This window comes from Sceloporus undulatus, chromosome 1 (assembly GCF_019175285.1).
Source record: "Sceloporus undulatus isolate JIND9_A2432 ecotype Alabama chromosome 1, SceUnd_v1.1, whole genome shotgun sequence".
NCBI lineage: Eukaryota > Metazoa > Chordata > Lepidosauria > Squamata > Phrynosomatidae > Sceloporus > Sceloporus undulatus.
The window spans coordinates 215,013,558-215,032,232 of NC_056522.1; the positions used below are offsets into that span (position 1 = coordinate 215,013,558).

At 41.4% G+C, this 18,675-nt stretch overlaps 1 protein-coding gene across 1 annotated transcript in view; it reads right to left on the reverse strand.

The window, feature by feature from the left end:
• Positions 1 to 18,675, reverse strand: part of SLC4A10 (solute carrier family 4 member 10) — a 221,870-nt gene that overhangs the window by 39,928 nt on the left and 163,267 nt on the right. Inside the window, 4 exon segments of the mRNA XM_042475963.1 lie at positions 4,550 to 4,711; positions 6,471 to 6,584; positions 8,155 to 8,316; positions 16,495 to 16,600. Of these exon segments, the coding sequence (XP_042331897.1) occupies positions 4,550 to 4,711; positions 6,471 to 6,584; positions 8,155 to 8,316; positions 16,495 to 16,600 (544 nt within the window).

Consider the following 18,675-nt stretch of genomic DNA (forward strand, 5'->3'; position numbering starts at 1 on the left):
ATTCGATTCAGAACGCGGGGTTTCCCCTAGTGGGAACAAGCTCATAGTAACCTAACAGCAGGACTACTGGATATGAACATTCTACAACTGCACAGTTCTAATTCCCACAGATCTAAGTTGATTTACAGAGACATAAGTCCCCAACAGGATTTCAGCCATAGTTATCACTATCAAATTCATACTGAACAAAATTTCAAAACAAATGAAATAATATGCAAAAATGTACTCTAGGAGCCAGCAATAAGCCAAGGCTGGATAACCTCTGAGCCTCCAGATGTTTTTTTGACTGAAATTCACATCATCCTTGGTTTTGCTGGTTGGAGACGATAAGCACAGAAGTCCAACAATATCTGAAATGCTACAGGTTTTCTACCACTGGTGTACTCACATGTGTCCTGTGTATCAAATAATGTCTGCCCACCTGTAGAATAGACATTATTGGCAAATCTTTCCTCCTTTCTCAGCTCTCTTAAAGCAGATTTGGGGGGATGCAGGTGTGAAGAGAAGAAAGCCTGCTTGTGTACCACTGGATGGATCCATATCACATGGAGTTAAGAATTGTCAATTTAAATGGTTTTTGTAGTTGCTTGTTCATCAACACCACCACAGCACAGGGAAGGAATAAATATATAGAATCTGAGTCACATGACCCTTGTAGCCACATCCAGGTGTATATTCCTAAGAAAATATGTAATCTATTTTTCATTCAAACATAAGCCCTTACGTCTCTTCAGTCCTCCAACATCAAAAGGGACAAAAGCCTCACAAGGGCAAAGATGTCATTTAAGCAGTACGTGGATTTGTTTTTGCCTCTGACACATGCAGAAGCCTAAAGAAACTGACATACGGGAGAAAAGAAGTGTGGCAACAGGTGATGATGCTCCATCAGACCCCACCAAATAAATAAATAATAAAGAACATGGATATGCATTAAGGCAGGAGGGCAGCCAGGAAAACCATCTGACTCTTACATGCTGAAAGGGCTGAAAGAAAGAGAAAAGGGGTGGGGGGAATCAAATCACACACACACACACACACACACACACACACACACACACACACACACAAGTTTGGCAGCAACTCCCTACATCTGTCAAGTTAACCACATGCAGCACCAGGGATTGACACAAGGAGCCTGACTGACAAAGAGGGCAGGAAGCAAAAACACAGAAAAAGAAACATTGAGAGCCATCAAGAAGCTGCAGCAGCTTGTGAGAAGAGGAGGCTGAAACTGCATTCGTAATGTGGTTTCAGTTTACTACAAAGAGGCAAAGAAGGAAAAAATAAAATAAAATAAAAAATTGTGCACCCATTCAGATAGGCTTGTCCCTGAAATTTCATCTAGCCTTTTATTTTTATTTTTTTCAGAAAAGTCATGAACCTTGTTTCATTTTGCCATCTGTGGAATGGAAAAAAACACTGAGCTAAATCCAACCTTTTGCTGGCAGTTACCACAAACCTTTCTTCCCCTCCCCCTCCAGCCTTCTACTACCCAAAAATCAGTTCTGGAGAGTTTCCCAGGATTTTGGGAGCACATGAAGGGGCTTCAGCAGAGTGTGTGGGGGGAATCACCCACTCCCAGTTCTGCTGGGATCTACCATCCCTGTTTTATGACTGAGTCATTCTGAGGCTGGTTGTGACAGTTTTCCATCCTCTGCAAAAACAACAAAATATCCACCACAAGAGAGAGACAGGTGACAAACAAAAAATAAAAGATTTAACATTTTTATTGTGAAATGCACTTTCATGGGCATTCAATGCATTAAATTTCTCAGATCAAATGCTAGCTCTATATTCTATGTTTTAATCACCATTAGAAACCAGCCACTTGCCTTATGCCATGTTATATGTCAAAATAATCTCCAGGTAACCAAGCAGAAAACACATTTATGAATAGGAATATTGGGGGGATTTTTGTTTATTGTTTCAAGCATTGCATAAATGATTACAGCCATTTAATATATATTCATTTAGAGAAGCTGATGGCCCTTTGAAGCAGGATTCCTCTCTGTGTAATTCCCTTTGGTTATATCTTTAATAGGACACAGTGTAATGATTTAGTTTCTTCAACTGCATCCTATACTTTGCATTTCCATTTGCCCGCATCCTTCGCTTCAATGCACACATGAGATTCATTCACTGACAGGTTTCTTTATTCATGTTACTGAACAGTCAGTGGTTCGTGGCATGTCCCAAACTGCCTGAACCTGAGGCCTCTTTCACACTACACAATTTTAGTGTTATATTAGTGTTACCGCCGGTCCCCCCTGGGCCCTCATGGTTAGCGGCCCAGGGGGGACCGGCGGTAACATCATTGTTACGCCGGATAGTTAATACATCTCTGAGGGATGGGCTATTTCCATCTCAACTTAAATTGGCCATTGTAAAACCTATTTTAAAAAAGCCCTCCCTCGACCCCCTGGTACATAATAATTATCGGCCTGTTTCGCTGCTTCCATTTTTGGGTAAGGTGATCGAGAGGGCGGTTGCGATCCAGCTTCAGGCGGTCTTGGATGAAACGGATTATCTGGACCCATTTCAAACTGGCTTCCGGGCGGGTTACGGGGTTGAGACGGCCATGGTCGCCTTGGTCGATGATCTCCGTCTGAGCATCGACGGGGGAAGCATGTCCCTGTTGGTGCTCTTGGACATCTCAGCGGCTTTCGATACCATAGACCATGGTATCCTTCTGGGACGCCTGGCAGAGGTGGGGATCGGGGGCACTGCGCTCCAGTGGTTCCGTTCCTACCTCTCCGGGAGGTCCCAGATGGTGCAGCTGGGAGACGTGTGCTCTGACGAGAGGCCCCTTAAAACCGGGGTCCCTCAAGGAGCCATTCTGTCTCCCATGCTATTTAACATTTACATGAAACCGCTGGGAGAGATCATCTGGAGACATGGGGCGCGGGGTTATCAGTACGCTGATGACACCCAAATCATTTTCTCTATGTCTCCGACTGATGCAGTGACTGGGGATGGCGTCTCTCCTCTCGTGGCCTGTCTAGAGTCAGTAATGGGCTGGATGAGGGAAAACCGACTCAAATTGAATCCAGAGAAAACGGAGGTACTAGTGATAGGTTCTCCTGGTCCAGGAATGGCGGTGGTTCCACCTGTCCTGAACGAGGTCACGCTCCCTGTGAAGGACTCCGTGCGTAGTCTGGGAGTGCTTCTTGACTCGTCGCTCCACCTGACAGCTCAGGTGAATGCGACGGTCAAGAGCACCTGTTATCAGCTTCGGCTTATTCGCCAGCTGCGCCCATACCTGGCCCAGAGGGACCTAGAAACTGTTGTACATGCTCTGGTAACCTCGAGACTGGACTTCTGCAATGTACTCTACATGGGGCAACCCTTATACCAAACTCAGAAGCTGCAAATGGTGCAGAACATGGCAGCCCGGCTGGTCACTGGTGCTTCCAGGACCAGCCATATAACACTGGTTTTGAAAGACCTCCATTGGCTGCCCATTCGCTTCCGAGCTCAATATAAGGTGTTGGTAATTACCTATAAAGCCCTAAATGGCTTGGGCCCAGGATACCTAAAGGACCGCCTCTCCCCATATATTCCGCCTCGCACCCTCAGAACGTCTGGGCAGCAATTACTAAAGGTGCCTGGGGCTAGGTTAGTCTCCACCACACAGAGGACATTCTCCACGGCTGCCCCAGCCCTTTGGAACACGCTGCCCACCGAGCTCCGCTCGTCCACCACCCTGGCCCAATTCAGGAAGGATTTGAAAACCTTCCTGTTCCAACAGGCATTCCCCGAATAATATCCTGTGGGCCTCCCTCCTCTTCAGTGGCCAAGAGGTTGGGCTATGGGGCTTTTTGTTTGTTATTTTTTTTATGATTGCTGTATATGTATTTTAATCTTTCTTGTCTTTGTGCTTTGATTGTATTTTAATCCTTGTTGTACGCCGCCCTGATTGTAAGAAGGGCGGGATATAAATAAAAATTTTATTATTTATTATTATTCCGGCCAGTGTGGTGTAGTGGTTTGAGGGTTGGATTATGACTCTGGAAAACAAAGTTTAAATCCTTGTTCGGCCATGAAAACTCACTGGGTAATCTTGGGCACGTCACATTCTCTAAGCCTGAGAGGATGACAATGGCAAACCACATAGAAGAAACTTGCCAGGAAAACCCTGTGACAGGTTCACGCTAGAGTCGCCATAAGTAAGAAACAATTTGAAGGCAAACAACACAACATTCCACTTTAAATGCATGGCTGCATTTTATGAAACCTTGAGAAGAGTTTTCTGGTTGATAACTCTAAATGCTCCTTTCTAAATGCCAGTCCCAGAATTCCACAGGATGGAATCAGGGCAGTTAAAGGGGGCCAGGGGATATCTATAATTGCACAGTGTGAAAGGCCTAGGAAATAGTCTCAGCTCAGCCAGAGAGACACAAAAAACACAAAACTGGGTAAAATGTGTAATTTTCTATTTTCTAGTCAGCTTCAGAACAGATAACCTGTGTTTTTCAAAATGTTTACTGATGGAGTCTCTGGAATAATAATCAGAAAGATCAAAATAATAATTGTAACATTATTATCTTACCTTTAGTTTATGTTCTTTCCTGTTTATGATAACAGCTGTAATCTGCTGGTCCATAAATATCAGAATAGTACAAAGAAGTGCTGGAATTACTGCTGCCAGCACTGTCCACCAAGGATTGGGACCCACAGGAGTGATAAACCAGCCACGGTCATCTCTGGTAGGCTAAGAGGACAAAAGCAAATTACCAAGTGTTAGGGTTTATTAAATCGTACTTTTATGGTGTATCTACAAAGGTTTTTCAGGATCAGAGCTTAACAAACTTTCCCCCTCCACTTTTAAAAAAGAAAAAGTACAAGGTAATGGTAAATACTAAAAGTTGTATATTACCACATTAATATCATTATGCACTGTGTAGTGATACCAGAGATACCCAGAGAAAGCCAGAGAACATCAGTGCAAACATCATCAGCCAAAGAGTAGCTAAAACTGCAATCCTAACTATACTTGCATTGAGTAAGCCCCAATGAAATGTAAGAAATCAAGAAGGGCCAGAGTGGGGAATCTGCAGGCCTCTTCCCAGTGTTTGACTAATTAGTTTCCATAATATTTGTCCACTGGCTATTAGGATCAAATGGTAGGATCTGGAGCCAAAATCACCTGAAGACCACAAATTCCCACCCCAATGTCTATGATTATGCTGTTAGAATTGCAAATAGACATAATGTGGAAACAATTGGAATTGGAGCAAAAAGACTCTTTTTACACTGAACTATTCTCATTAGATCTGTCATCTTAATCAATGATTATTTGGTGGTTCTGAAACTTAGGCGTGTTACAAACTGCCCCTTTGGGGCGGCCTGTAACCCACCCTTTCCCCGCTGTATTGGGGCCTCAGCTGCCACAACGGCAGCCTCTGAGGCCCCGATCCGCCGCTTTCCAGGCCGCAGGAAAGCAGCAAAAGGCCGTTTCCCCACGGCCTGGAAAGGGGTGTCCTTGGGGCTTCATGCCCCAAGGACACCTGATGGCGGCGGGGAGGAGGAGAAAGGGGCTGCTTGGCCCCTTTTCCCTTGCGTCCCTGGCGCAGCCGTCTAAAGGCTGCGCCAGCGACGCAAACCACAGAAGGAGCTCCATTTCAGAGCTCCTTCTCGCTCCGCAGAAAGGGTGCTCTAGGCACCCTCGCACGGTGCGACGACGTCACAACCACGCCGCCTCATTTGGAGGCGGCGCGGTGGTGACGTAGTCATGGCGGCGCCCATCTGTATAGGGCGCCGCCATTTTGTACTGACTGGGTCCGTACTAGGGTTAGGGGGAATCAATAAGTGACACCCCTTTCTAACCCTAGTACACGCTCGGCGCGTACTAGGGTGCCCGTTTGTAACGGGCCTTAGTGTAATTTTTTTTCATTTAGAAGCAAAGATTTCAAACTGGAGATACATTCAGATTCATGGTATTATAATACGTCTCTGAAATAAAGACCATATATACTCATCTATATGTTGAGAAATTTATGCGCAAAAACTGATCCCTAAATCCCAGGTCGGCTTATTTATGGGTCAGTATGGTAATGTGATAGCAGCTCTTTCAGATTCCCCCATACAGTCAGGAGAGCAGTTTCTTTCTCTTTTGAGCTAAGCACAAAGTCCTGGGTGATTAATTGCTTTTAAACAGAGTCCCTCTCCTGCACACTCTGCCATTGTTTGGGGAGTGAAGGACCAAACAAAAGCTGAAACAAAAAGCCTCAGTTAAAAAACCTCTTGCTGTGGGCACACATACACACACTGAAAGAGCCTCCAAGTTTTACCCTTGAATTATCCACAGGTCGTGGGAAAATCAATAATTTTGGCCCCAAAACCTTCCCTTGACTTATATGTGAGGTCAACCTACAGTCGAGTATATACAGTAAGTACAGGTAATTTAGAACACACTTATTGCAGCAATTTTTAATGTTAATGAAACCTAGTACAACTGGGGAAGGACTTACTGTGAATTCATTTGGAACCTGAAGCTTTGGTGATGGAATCCCAAGGGCATAGTCAATTAGAACCATGCACAGAATGGTGAGAAAGACAGCAAAGTCACTCACTACAGACCGCACCTAAAGATATAGTGAGAAAATCATCAGTATCAACAAGGGCTATTTAAAAAAAAAAGACTCTTTCCCAGTAAGAGATTTTCATGCTGATCCCAACACTCCATTTCTCCCAACTCTAAAGATCCCAGGAAATCTCATGAAGCTCCATTTGGAAAAACGGAAGGAACAAAGTGCCACTTTACTTCACAAGCATATAAGTAAATAACAAATAACCAGTGAGATTAATTATTATAGCTGGTGTGGCTCCCCCCTATCACTCCAATAAAATGAATTATGGCTGCAGCAATTAATATTTGCAATTATCTAGTGCATACTATCAGAAAACACATTTGCCAAATTTCAGCTGAATGAACTGCACTGTAGTACATGGTAAAACCCTACTGTTCTGTTGAAGCAAAGCGCTGGGTTCACTAGGACAGGGCTGGCCACCTATGCCTTGTGGGCAGGTAGAGTTTGCACCCCTACCCATTGCTGCATGACTTCTGCCGACCATACTGCAGGAAAGGAAGTGGACTTTCTGCCCTGTACTCTTGGAGGATCCTAGCAACCTCTTGTGCAACAGAAAAGTGCAGCAACTGCTGCTAAACTTGTGGAGTGGGATCAGGGAATTAAACCATAGTTTACCTCCTGGTGGGTCAGGAGGGTACAATGCAGCCCCTCCTTGACCCAGAGAAACTGCTTATTCCTGTTTTAGGCCACATAAGTGGTTTAAAGTATCTGAAAATACCAACCCTAGCTGAAGTAACATGAAACTCTGCCTGTCTCTGTGAACCATTACAAACTGAGCACTGGTTCAAAGTACAAAGAAGTATTTTGACTATGAACGGCAGGTGCAAAAACATCTTAGGTCACTCTTCTTAACTGAAGTTAACATCCTGCACATGTTCGCTTACACATGTGATTGTACTCCTTTGGCCATAGTATACCATCCGCATTCAGTTTACAGTTGCATAAGTGAAGTTCTGCAAGTGTAACTGATGCACACTCTTGGCTGGTACATAACTACCTATCAGTACCTCCAATGTACCATTTGATTCACTGGGATTGTGGATTTCAGAATGAAATAATAAGCAAGGACAATATGAGAGACACAACTGACTGTACAATGTTGATATTCAGCAGAAGAGTGGTGTAGCACAATCGCCGCTTAACTAAGACAATGTAGATTTATCCAAGGCAGGCATGATCACCACTTAATTAAGCAATTAAGTGGTTGACTAAGTGGTTAAGTCAGTTTAAGATGCCTTCTGAGGAATTGACTATTCCTGTCTGTTGGGTAGATTTACATTTCAGGTTAACTGCACTGACTTTGTTTGATGTGTTTTGCTGTAACTGTTGCGTGTTCCAGTTTTAATATGGAGGCAGAATAAAACACACTTCTTCTCCTTCTCATTCTCAAATATTAACATATTATTAATAGTAAAGATACAAAAATGCTATAAAACATTATAAACAGGAACTGATAGATGCCAATGACATCCCTTGGTCATTGACATCCACAGAGACAGAACTGTACCCTGTGTTTGGAATAAAGTGAGTATTATTTTTAGCTTCAAAAGATGCAACAAGTTACCTTGGTTGGGAAATATCGACTGGTCTTGAACTGCTTCAAAGTGGATGACAGTGTAACTGTAGAAAAGAATAAGATGACTGACCAGAAGAGAACATCTGGGACGTAAGGACCATGATGTCCACAGGCTCGTCCTACAAATGTCCCTTGCCAATGCTCACATTCCTAACATAGAAAGTAAAGGCACATTTTATATTCTTGCAACTGACCAGAGAGAAACAGAAGACTGGATTGTACATTCTATTATCACTCCTGACCCAACTGGCTTTCCTTTAAACTACTGGAATCCTGACACTCAAAGCCACATTTTGCACTACATATTTTAAACAAGCATACATGTAAGTTTTTAAAAGTACTCACCTAAAAATGTAACATCCCTTTGAAAACACATACTATGTATAAGTCTTCATGACAAAGCACTAAAACTGGCTACAAATTTCTGCTAAGTATGCAACAGAAGGCTTATGGTAGAATGCTTATACTGCTGCTACATAATGCATAATATGGCCCCAATATTTGATGTGAACTATTATGCCTTTCTGTTCATCATGTCTGGAAGTATTGTAAATGGACAAAACTACAATCTGCTTCAGAAGAAAGAGGAAAGAGGAAATCCTACAAATAGAAACAGTTATTAAGCCCAAGTCAACTATAACTCGGTTCACCTTCTATCCTACCTCCATCAACCTCAAGTGCTTTGACATTAAATATATTTCCTTATGAAACCTTGCACATTTAAAGTATTTTTGAATACTTAGGTCATTATCCATAATCTTTGGTCCCTACATGCACTGGGCCAATTCAGACACTCAGTGCCTGCATTATTAAATCAAAACTGAACAGACAGGATGAAGTTGTGAATCCACATGCTCTTTCCTTTGGCCTTCCTCACACCTTTTCTCTTTAGACAGTTTATACCCTGATTTAATTAAAGCTGTGGCTCAAGTGGTTAAAAGGCTGACTGTTTTGAATGCAAGATCAGCAGGTTGGCAGTTCGAGGCAACTAAAATGGTGAAGGACCTGGAAACCATGCCCTATGAGTAACGATTTAGGGAGCTGGGGAAGTTTAGCCTGGAGAAGATAAGGTTAAGAGGTGATATGATAGCCCTGTTTAAATACTTGAAGGGATGTCACATTGAGGAAGGAGCTAGCTTGTTTTCTGCTGCTCCAGAGACTAGGACCCAGAGCAATGGATACAAGCTACAGGAAAAGATATTCCATCTCAACATTAGGAGGAACTACCTGACAGTAAGGGCTGTTTGACAGTGGAACACACTCCCTCAGAGTGTAGTGGAGTCTCCTTCTTAGAGGTCTTTAAACAGAGTCTGGATGGCCATCTGTCAGGTTTGCTTTGATTGAGATTTCCTGCATGGCAGGGGGTTGGACTGGATGGCCCTTGCGATCTCTTCCAACTTTATGATTCTATGATTCTATCACCAACTCACTGATGCTCCCCAATTGTTTAGCAATCCAGAAAATATATGTCTCAACTAGGCCACCATGGTTCACTCTTGCTAGCCAGTGAATGTGGTTATTGCAAGAAAACTACAGAAAGGCCCCAAATATTGATGTCTTGAATGTACTAACTCAGAACCACAGCAAGTGCTCATTTAATGTCATTTCCTGATAGATTCTGATGCTTCCATGACATTCTATAAGGATACTTGGATCAGAGCCGCAACTATCAATTTATCATATAAGAGTGGTCCAACCAATTCAGTAAAAACAAAAAGCATAAGAAAACGTCACAAACTACACAACACATATATCTCATGTGGGTGCCCCCCCAGCAGCACTTATATTGTGCCAGTTACCTTTCATTTTTATTTTACCCTTTGCTTCCTCTATTTTTTTTCCTTGCAAAATAAATTTTACATTTCTTTGTTGTATTTTTTGTTTGTTTGATTGATTTAACATGCTACTAATTTTAGAAGTAACGTGTTGAGAACTAAGTCTGATATGAACTGACATATTTACTTACATAAAAAGTATAAGTACAAGTAGAGCTGGGTGAAATTCAGTTAAGATTTAAAATCACTTGGCATAACCAAGTCCTATGTCACAGGGCATGTCAGTTCAGAGTGGCTTTCCCCAGCCTGGTACTCTGGACTGCAACTTCCAGAATCTGGAGCATATCTGGAGCAGGGACGTAAACCGGGGGGGGGGGCCTTGGGGGGAATGGTGCATGCTGCTGCACCGCCGCACACAAGCCCCATTATAATGGTGGCACTTAGTCTGGACCCCCCCCCCCTTCCTAAAATCCTGGCTACGTCCCTGTCTGGAGGGAAGCAGGATGGGAAAGACTGAATTAGAAAAATCTTGTGGTTCTACAATCAGAAAAGTAGCTTCCTTTTCCACAAGGTGGCAACAGACTCCACAAAACTGTTTGTACTGAAACTAAAATCAAAACTAATTATACTAGGAATCATTAAGTGTAAAATCTAGCATAGAGACTAATTACGTATTTCGACATGGATCCAAATGTGCACGTATGAAATTCCAGATGCATACTGGGGCTATTTCATATCTCTCTTTCTCCCTATTGCACACAGTTGGGCTTTCTAAAAAGCTAGGTTCAGTGGACCATAATTCCCTGCAGAAGAGGAAATTCTGAATTCCTTTCAAAAGAAAAAACAGCTGCCTCACACTCATAAGTGAACAGAAATACTGTGAGCATATAACTTATACTCATATAGTCTTCTCTGTTGTGGTTATTAACTGTCTTCAAGTCGATCTTGACCCATAGCAACCCTATGGATGAGACATCTCCAGGCTCCCCTGTCCTCTACTGCTCTGCCCAGCTCCTGCAAAGTCATATTTATGGTCTCTTTAATAAAGTCCATCCATTTAGCATCTGACCTTCCTCTTCCCCTACACTTACATCATCACATTATTATTGATTTTATTTATAACCCACCCATTTTCATAACAGTTCAGGACAGTTAACAATCTAAGTAAAAACACACCGTTAAAATCATAAACTGAAAAGATCTAAAATTTAAAAATCACACATTTTAAATATCTGCAATAAAATGAAAACAGCAACCAGCTATTCCTCTTGTGTAGGTAGGAAGAGGACCAAACTAGGATTTAATTGCATTTTCCCTGGTTCCTGGCTTGTTACTAGGTATGAACCAGGAATTATGGTTTACAATCTGCTTTAGTTTGTGAAACAAGCAAAACAAGCCAGGATTTGTGGATGGACTGACTAGAATTTATTTACACTGGGGTGGGTAATTTGTGGCCCTCCAGATGTTGCTGGCTTATAACTCCCCCAACCTGCTTCATCAGTAACCAGGCTTGCTAGCAATGATGGAAGCTACAGTACAGGAACACCTGTAGGAGCACACATTGCCCACTTCTAGTTTATACTGTGAATCCTTACAAAAGAAATAGCTAGACTCTCAGTGCATGTGCACAGTAGCCAGAAGCTTGTGGGTAGATAGGCTGGAACAAGCAGCAAAAACAGGGAATGATTTAGCTGAGCATGATGCATGTATGCATCTCAATCTTTTATCACTTGTGTCTCACACTCAAGCATAACAGGAAAGACAGAAGAGGTTCTTCCCAGTCCCTTCCCTTTCCCCCGAGAACAAGTTTGAGTCATACCATGCTCACATAAAAAGAATGCTTTTAAAGGTTACGTAAATACACACACACACACAGAGGGTCCCCCAGCAGTAGACTGGATGGAGAGATGGAGGACTGAAGTAAAAGGGTAGCAGAAAATTTGATTATGCATGCAGTCTACTTGCATACATTGGATGTACGCTAGATTCATGACCAAAACTGGCTCTTTATATTGTAGCTAAAAATGTTATCAAATTTTGTTTGCAGTGAAAGTTTTGACGAAATAGTTGAGTTTTTTGAGGGGCTAAATTATCTTGAGAATCATAAGAGAAGACAAAAGAGTTCCAATAAAATTTGTGATATTCCTCAGAAGCGTGCCTCACTTCTGTGTCTGGAAGCTGAAGATACATTAATGTTGACTTTTAGTCAGAATCCTTTGTGGATGTGGGATTATAAGAAAATATTTAATCAGTAGACACATTTGAGATGAGATGAGACTATGGTTAGAACTACATTTTGCCTAGAATGCAATTTAAAGACAAATTTAGAGAAAAGTGCATGAGAAGTGTGAAAAGTTGTAACAAAATTAGCAAAATTTCTTAGTGAAGATTCAACATATCCCTAAAAATAGAAGAACAGACCTCTGGAGGATCTTCACACAGGCTGCCATGTTAGAACAATGGAAATGATCAAATGTCTCAGAATAAACTACATTTCAAAACTCACAGCTTCCTGAAGGATAAACAGCAATACCCTACTTTCCCAAGCACCCCCCCCGGTCCTGGCAGTAAAAATACAACAATAACAGAGTATCTGCAAATCTGCTTCCTTTCATGACACCCCAAAACCTCCAGCTTTATGTGGCCACATTAATCAGTCTAATAATGCGGACAGCCATTGAAACACCTCATATGTGAAAGAGCAGTGCCCTATATCCTCCTCCATCACCATCACCATTATTTTTATTTGTATTTTCCAAATTGTAGTTAAAGCAGCTTACAGTAGGATGTTGCTCAACATCTTATGTGATGATAACTTGACAACATTTAAAATATGATTGGACTGTAACTCCCATCATTCCCCACCAGTGGCTATGCTGGATAAGTTTTTAGGAACTCAATTTGAATTACTGATACACACACACACACACACATCATAGTATATCAAATATATTTCACAATATGTTGCATGCCCTATAGCAAGTTAAGGACGGCACAATTACGTTTCCTTGAAAACATGTAAACACACTTTTTCTTGAAGGGTTGGTTTGCTAGATGTAGGTTTTTCAAGAAAAAGTATCTTTATGTATATAGAGCTATCAGTAGCAAAATTATATCCATGTAATGACACAGTCAATACTGTTTAAAGATCAAGTCAGACATTTAAAAAAAGGGAAAGTATTTGTGACTCCTTGTGACGCAAAGAAATAATAATAATTCCATATTGAAATCAGGACAGCTTTTCATACTCAAAACAGCCATTTATTTGTGTGAGTAAAGCCATGTGGCCACCAGCAGTTTATGGCTGTTGGCAACAGCAGTCAATTTTCATGGTCTCCACAAGCAGATCTTGTTAGATGTTGCTGTAACCAAGAGCCACCTGCTTTTGATTTGCACATCCTCTTCCTTGTGGGGGATCCTATGAGCGATGAAACTGTCCCAAACATGCAAATGTTGCATAAACATATGGACATATAACTTGGAAAATATGCCCCAAATATGGGCAACCCTATCTCAAAGGACTGCAATGTGGTCCAAGTGGACTCTCTGGCAAGTGAAATAACACCACCAATTGGTGCAACGGGGACTGAAGCCAGCTGGGATAGAAGCCAGCTACTGTAGGGGAACTGGATCAACCCTGGGGTTGTACTGGGTCCTACTGCCATATCCTACAAGATGAAACATTTACAAAAGGTGCCGGCTACACTTCTCATTGAAACTTTCTTGTTGCGATTATTCCAAGATAGAAACCAAAGGTGGCTTCATACCGTAACAGGCAAAGACTTTTGGCCTAAAACAAATTGATCATAGAACTGCCTAAGGAATGTCACTGTAAAAACAACAAGAAGATATGTCCTCATTCACCTGTGAACTGTGTGCCAATCTTCAGTGACTCCCACAGGGGCTCAAGGCACTGCTTTTGACCAACAAAGACCTAAATGGCTTGGGGCCATGAGATTTGAAATCCTACCTGCATTTTGAGATAATCTATTTTAGAGGTGATATGTACACAAGACAAAGCTTTTTTTGTGGAGGAACCCCAGTTGTGAAACTCCCTCCCCAGTGAAGTCAGTATCTATGCCTACTGACTGTCTGGCCAAGACTACCTTGTCTGATATTGCCATTCATCTTTAAGTGTGTGTATTATTGTCTCTGTGTGTTTTACGACAATTTTTTTTAAAAAATCAATATATTTTTTATTTGTTGTGCATCAGGAATCTGGGTGTCTGAATATATTTAAATATACTTTAAATAAACTATGGGGCAAAACAGACAGCCCCAAAGGAGTAGCTTCTGGCCACCCATTTGAGCATCGGATCGGGGCCATGGCAACTACACACCTCAGCCCCAACTCAGCATTTCCCAGGCTCAAAAAGGAGCAGCAGAAAGCCACTCCTTTTTGAGCCGGGAAAAAGCCGGCTTTGCTGCCACAGCAGTGGCTTTTCAATGTTTCTGTGGTGTGGCGTGTATAAACATCACTCTTCAGAAATACCATGAAGCCACCACACATGTGGTCAGCCATGCAGCTTTTCAGTGGCCTGGGGGTGTGCATTTTCTGAACCCCACTAGCTCTTACTGCTAGTCTGTTTTGCCCCTGTCTAATAAATAATAGTGCTGGTTAGTGACATACTAGAAAATGTTGCATAAGACAACATTACATTAGACAGACCATGATATGATCCATAAAAAAGTAAGTGATAAAGGATGTTGTCTTATACAAAACAGACAACTGGCCACTCTAGTTCAACATATTGCCTATACCAGCAGCAACTCTCTAGGGTTTCAAAAATAAATCTCTCCCAGAACTAGCTGGGAATGGTATAGAATATGGAAACCTTCTGTTTCACATTCACCTCTCTGTGGAAGATGATTTTTACTCATGAGCTACAGCCCTGTCACAGTTTTTATGCCTCGGAGGACCAAAGTGCACTTTAAAGTGAATATATGGCATCCGACAACGTACTTCTTTATGCTCTTTCATTAATGATAGCTATGGAAGTGGCACTGGTTATTGTTACTGGTAACACAGAATACAACTAAAGGTCATGTATTTCTCCTTTCTCTTGCCATGACTAGAACCAAAATCCACCCTGCACAAATGGAAGACTTGTGGGGAAGAGTTCCCATTTCCACTAATGGCAACTCTTTTTTTTTCCCTTTTTTTGGTAAATAGTTTAGATATAGACAGGAGGGATTTTCATTTTGAACATTGGTTGGGAGGGAAAAGACAAGTCCCTTAAATGCTGCATTTTCAGCATGCCTATAATGAAAGAAAAACAGATATACACTATGCTTTTAGTATAACAGGATCATTTAAGAGAAAGTTCTTTTAACTGTTCATAGATTCCAAGTATGAGCAAACCTTAGTAAATATAAAGCACATTATTCCACCATGGAGATGCAATTTAAAACAAAAAACAAAAAATAGAGCATGAAAAAAACAGACCATTATAATTTAAAGTACATCTGTTGCTGTTTTCAACATGCTTTCTGCTAACCTGGTCACAATCTACACTGCTGACAACAGAAGACTGTATGTATAAAAGAATACTTGCAACAATTTTAACTATTTGACAATTCAGCAATTTGATGCTTTTAACTTTTCCCTATAGTCCAAACACCTGGAAGAGTATTCTAGGGAAAATATGGAGCTTATATGCTTTTTTACACACTGCAGCTTCAGATTTACCATCTGGTAGAATTTAGGTCAAATCTGCTGCTATTTTATGATTGTAGGCTTAATCTCAGTAATACTCTCCATTGATACACCAATATGTTTTCAGACTAGTGCACATATGTAGCTGCTGTTAAAAATATGCACCAATAAAGAACGCTTTCTGAAAAAGTTTACTAAGACCAGTTACTGACATTCAGCCACTTATTCTACATTAGATACTGCTTTAAAGTTCAGTTTTTCTAATTAGAGTACTGATAAGTTAATACTGATTTTTAGTATCTAGGTCCTTTTTCCCAATGAAATGACAAAAACAAGTGGGACAGGTACCGTGGGTCATGTCCCAGCTCCTGACTCTCACATAGTCATTTGAAATTATAAGAGCCCAAGACCATGTGACTCTATGTATGTAAATTGCTCTCCTTGTGATGATATATTTACCTTTGTGATGCATGTATTTATCTTTCCATCAAAATCAGTGTATGAAGCAGCTACAGTAAAACCAACCTTTTTCAGGAATAGTGAAATCGAGTGCCTTGGAGGGTGGTGGAGTCTCCATCTTTGGAGGTCTGTACCCAGAAGTTGGATGGGTGTCTTTCAGGAGTGCTTTAGTAGTGTATTCCTGCATGGCAGGGGGTTGGATGAGATGGCCCTTGTGGTCCCTTCCAGCTCTAAGATTCTATGATTCTGGGAATTTGACTCTTAGAGGGAAAACCTCATATACATAGACCTGTATGAACACTGTCCAGATTGATAAAACAAACACAATTATCTAGAAGAGCAGAGACTGTTTAACATTTATCTCATGCTTCCTCCAACATACATTCCATATACACTCCTTGGATCTCCTTATGCTGTGTGTTCTAGTGGTACACTTACTTTCCAAGTTAGGTTTCCCCAAGGTATATCATATGAAGTCATGTTCTTGGATGCCCAGAATTGCAAAGTGTTATTGCTGGGGTTGTTTGGCTCCACACAGCTGCATCTAGAAAGGAAAACAAATAGATTATATATAGGTATAAAAACAGATATCTTTTAAGCAAAAGCTACACCATCAAAATTCCTTAAGAAGGCTATGGCTAATAACATATAAAAACCCATTCCTTTAAAATGTCCATGTACCTTTACAATGGAAAACTTCCAGAGATTCCAGGACTAAACAAGCCTCCCCCAGATATTAGTGGACCACAATCCTAACGCCTGCGATTATACCCACATGCTCTGATAACTCCTCAAATTCTACAATTTACCTTTTAAAAGCCTTACCCACACTCTGTGGGATGTGGGGCTCTTCTCTTTGTGTTTTTGCACCCTTCCTGGTCTGTTTTACGCCCTGGGACTGGCTTTTGAAATCACTTGAAATGATCAGAAATCAGTTGTTTTTTTCAAATAAAAAGGACCCCTCCCCTCCTCTAAGCAGCATCTGGAAGCCCAAAACATGATTATGTTTCTCCCCACACTCCTTAGAGTGTGAGGGGTGTATCAGAGTGGCTCATAAGAATTTGTGAAACAAAAAGTCAGTAACTCTGACATGTCATAAAGTTTACACATTCTCAAGATTTCTGTACAGTGGCCATCATTATTTTCTATAGCATTAATTATATTAACTGATTCACACACACACACACACACACACACACACCTTGAATTCCCTGAGATATGCCTCTAATGAAAGTAAATCCCTGGACTAAAACCATAGAACATCCCATGACAGAAATATAGTTTGTTGCTTTGTGAACAAATCCTAGGCTCACGTACTCCATTCCTCCCCTTACCTCTCATCTCCCTTCCCAAAACTGTGAAGAGTCAAGAAAGCATTTGCTTTCTTTTCAGTAACCCAGTTGGTTGCTTGGGACAAACAGTGACTATTGTTAATTGATTCTGATCCTGTTTGGATAAACTGCAGTTAAAATTAATGATAGTTTCCCACAGTGATATAACAACAAACTATATTAGTTAAAATAGAAGTGGATCCTACTGGTCTTTTCTCTGTGACCACACAGGAAGACAGAGGAAACAAAGCTGCACACACAATACTAAACTGTTTAGTTTTATGTTCAACCCAGGGGAACAATGTGGTAACCATGATATGCCCAATGCATAATCCCAGAGTACCAGCTGCTCAACCCTGAGGCCAGCTCTTAGCCCCCATGGTTAGTCAGATGATCAATTTATTTTACAATCAGCTTTTAAACTTGATTCTTAAAGTAAAGTAAAGCAATTTACATAAATTAAGGCATAATGAGCACCAGACACATATAAAACTGTCAGCATGGAGCCACAGTGTTGGAGTATTCGGTGACTAAATTCTAGACCCATAGTGTATGCTCTGGCAGGCAATAGCTGTCCAAGGCCTTTGTCAGAAAAAGCTCTTTGGCAGAAAACTAAACTCTGATCCTTTTAACTGAGTGTAAATATAGAACCTTTCAACAAACAAAAAATGTGTTCTGACACTGAAATTGCAGAATCCAACCCTATGTACTCCATGTACTCATGATCCCCAGCTAGAAGATCTGTTACAAAGTGAAACATGATTGGAATGTGGAAATAGAGGGGTATAACCCTTTTAAGAAAAATATGCCAAACAAGAAAGGAGGAGGAATAGCATTATATGTCAGAGATATTTACACCAGTGAAGAGATCCAGGACATCCATCATGGAAGCCAGGTGGAGAGCATCTGGATAAGAATCAAAGGGGAGGGAAACAACAAGGATGTTACGGTGGGAGTCTACTACAGACCCCCAAGTCAGACTGAGGAATTGGATGATATCTTTCTAGAACAGATGACCACACAGTCAGAAAAGAGAGATGTAGTAGTGATGGGCAATTTCAACTACCCTGATATTTGTTGGAAGTCAAACTCAGCAAAATCCTCAAGGCCTAGCAAATTCCTCACTTGCCTGGAAGACAATTTCATGGTCCAAAAGGTGGAAGAGGCAACAAGGGGGTCAGCTATTTTAGATCTGATCCTAACCAACAAGGATGACTTGGTTAATGGGGTGCAAGTAGTGGGATCATTAGGTGGAAGTGACCATGTTCTCCTGGAGTTTGTAATACAG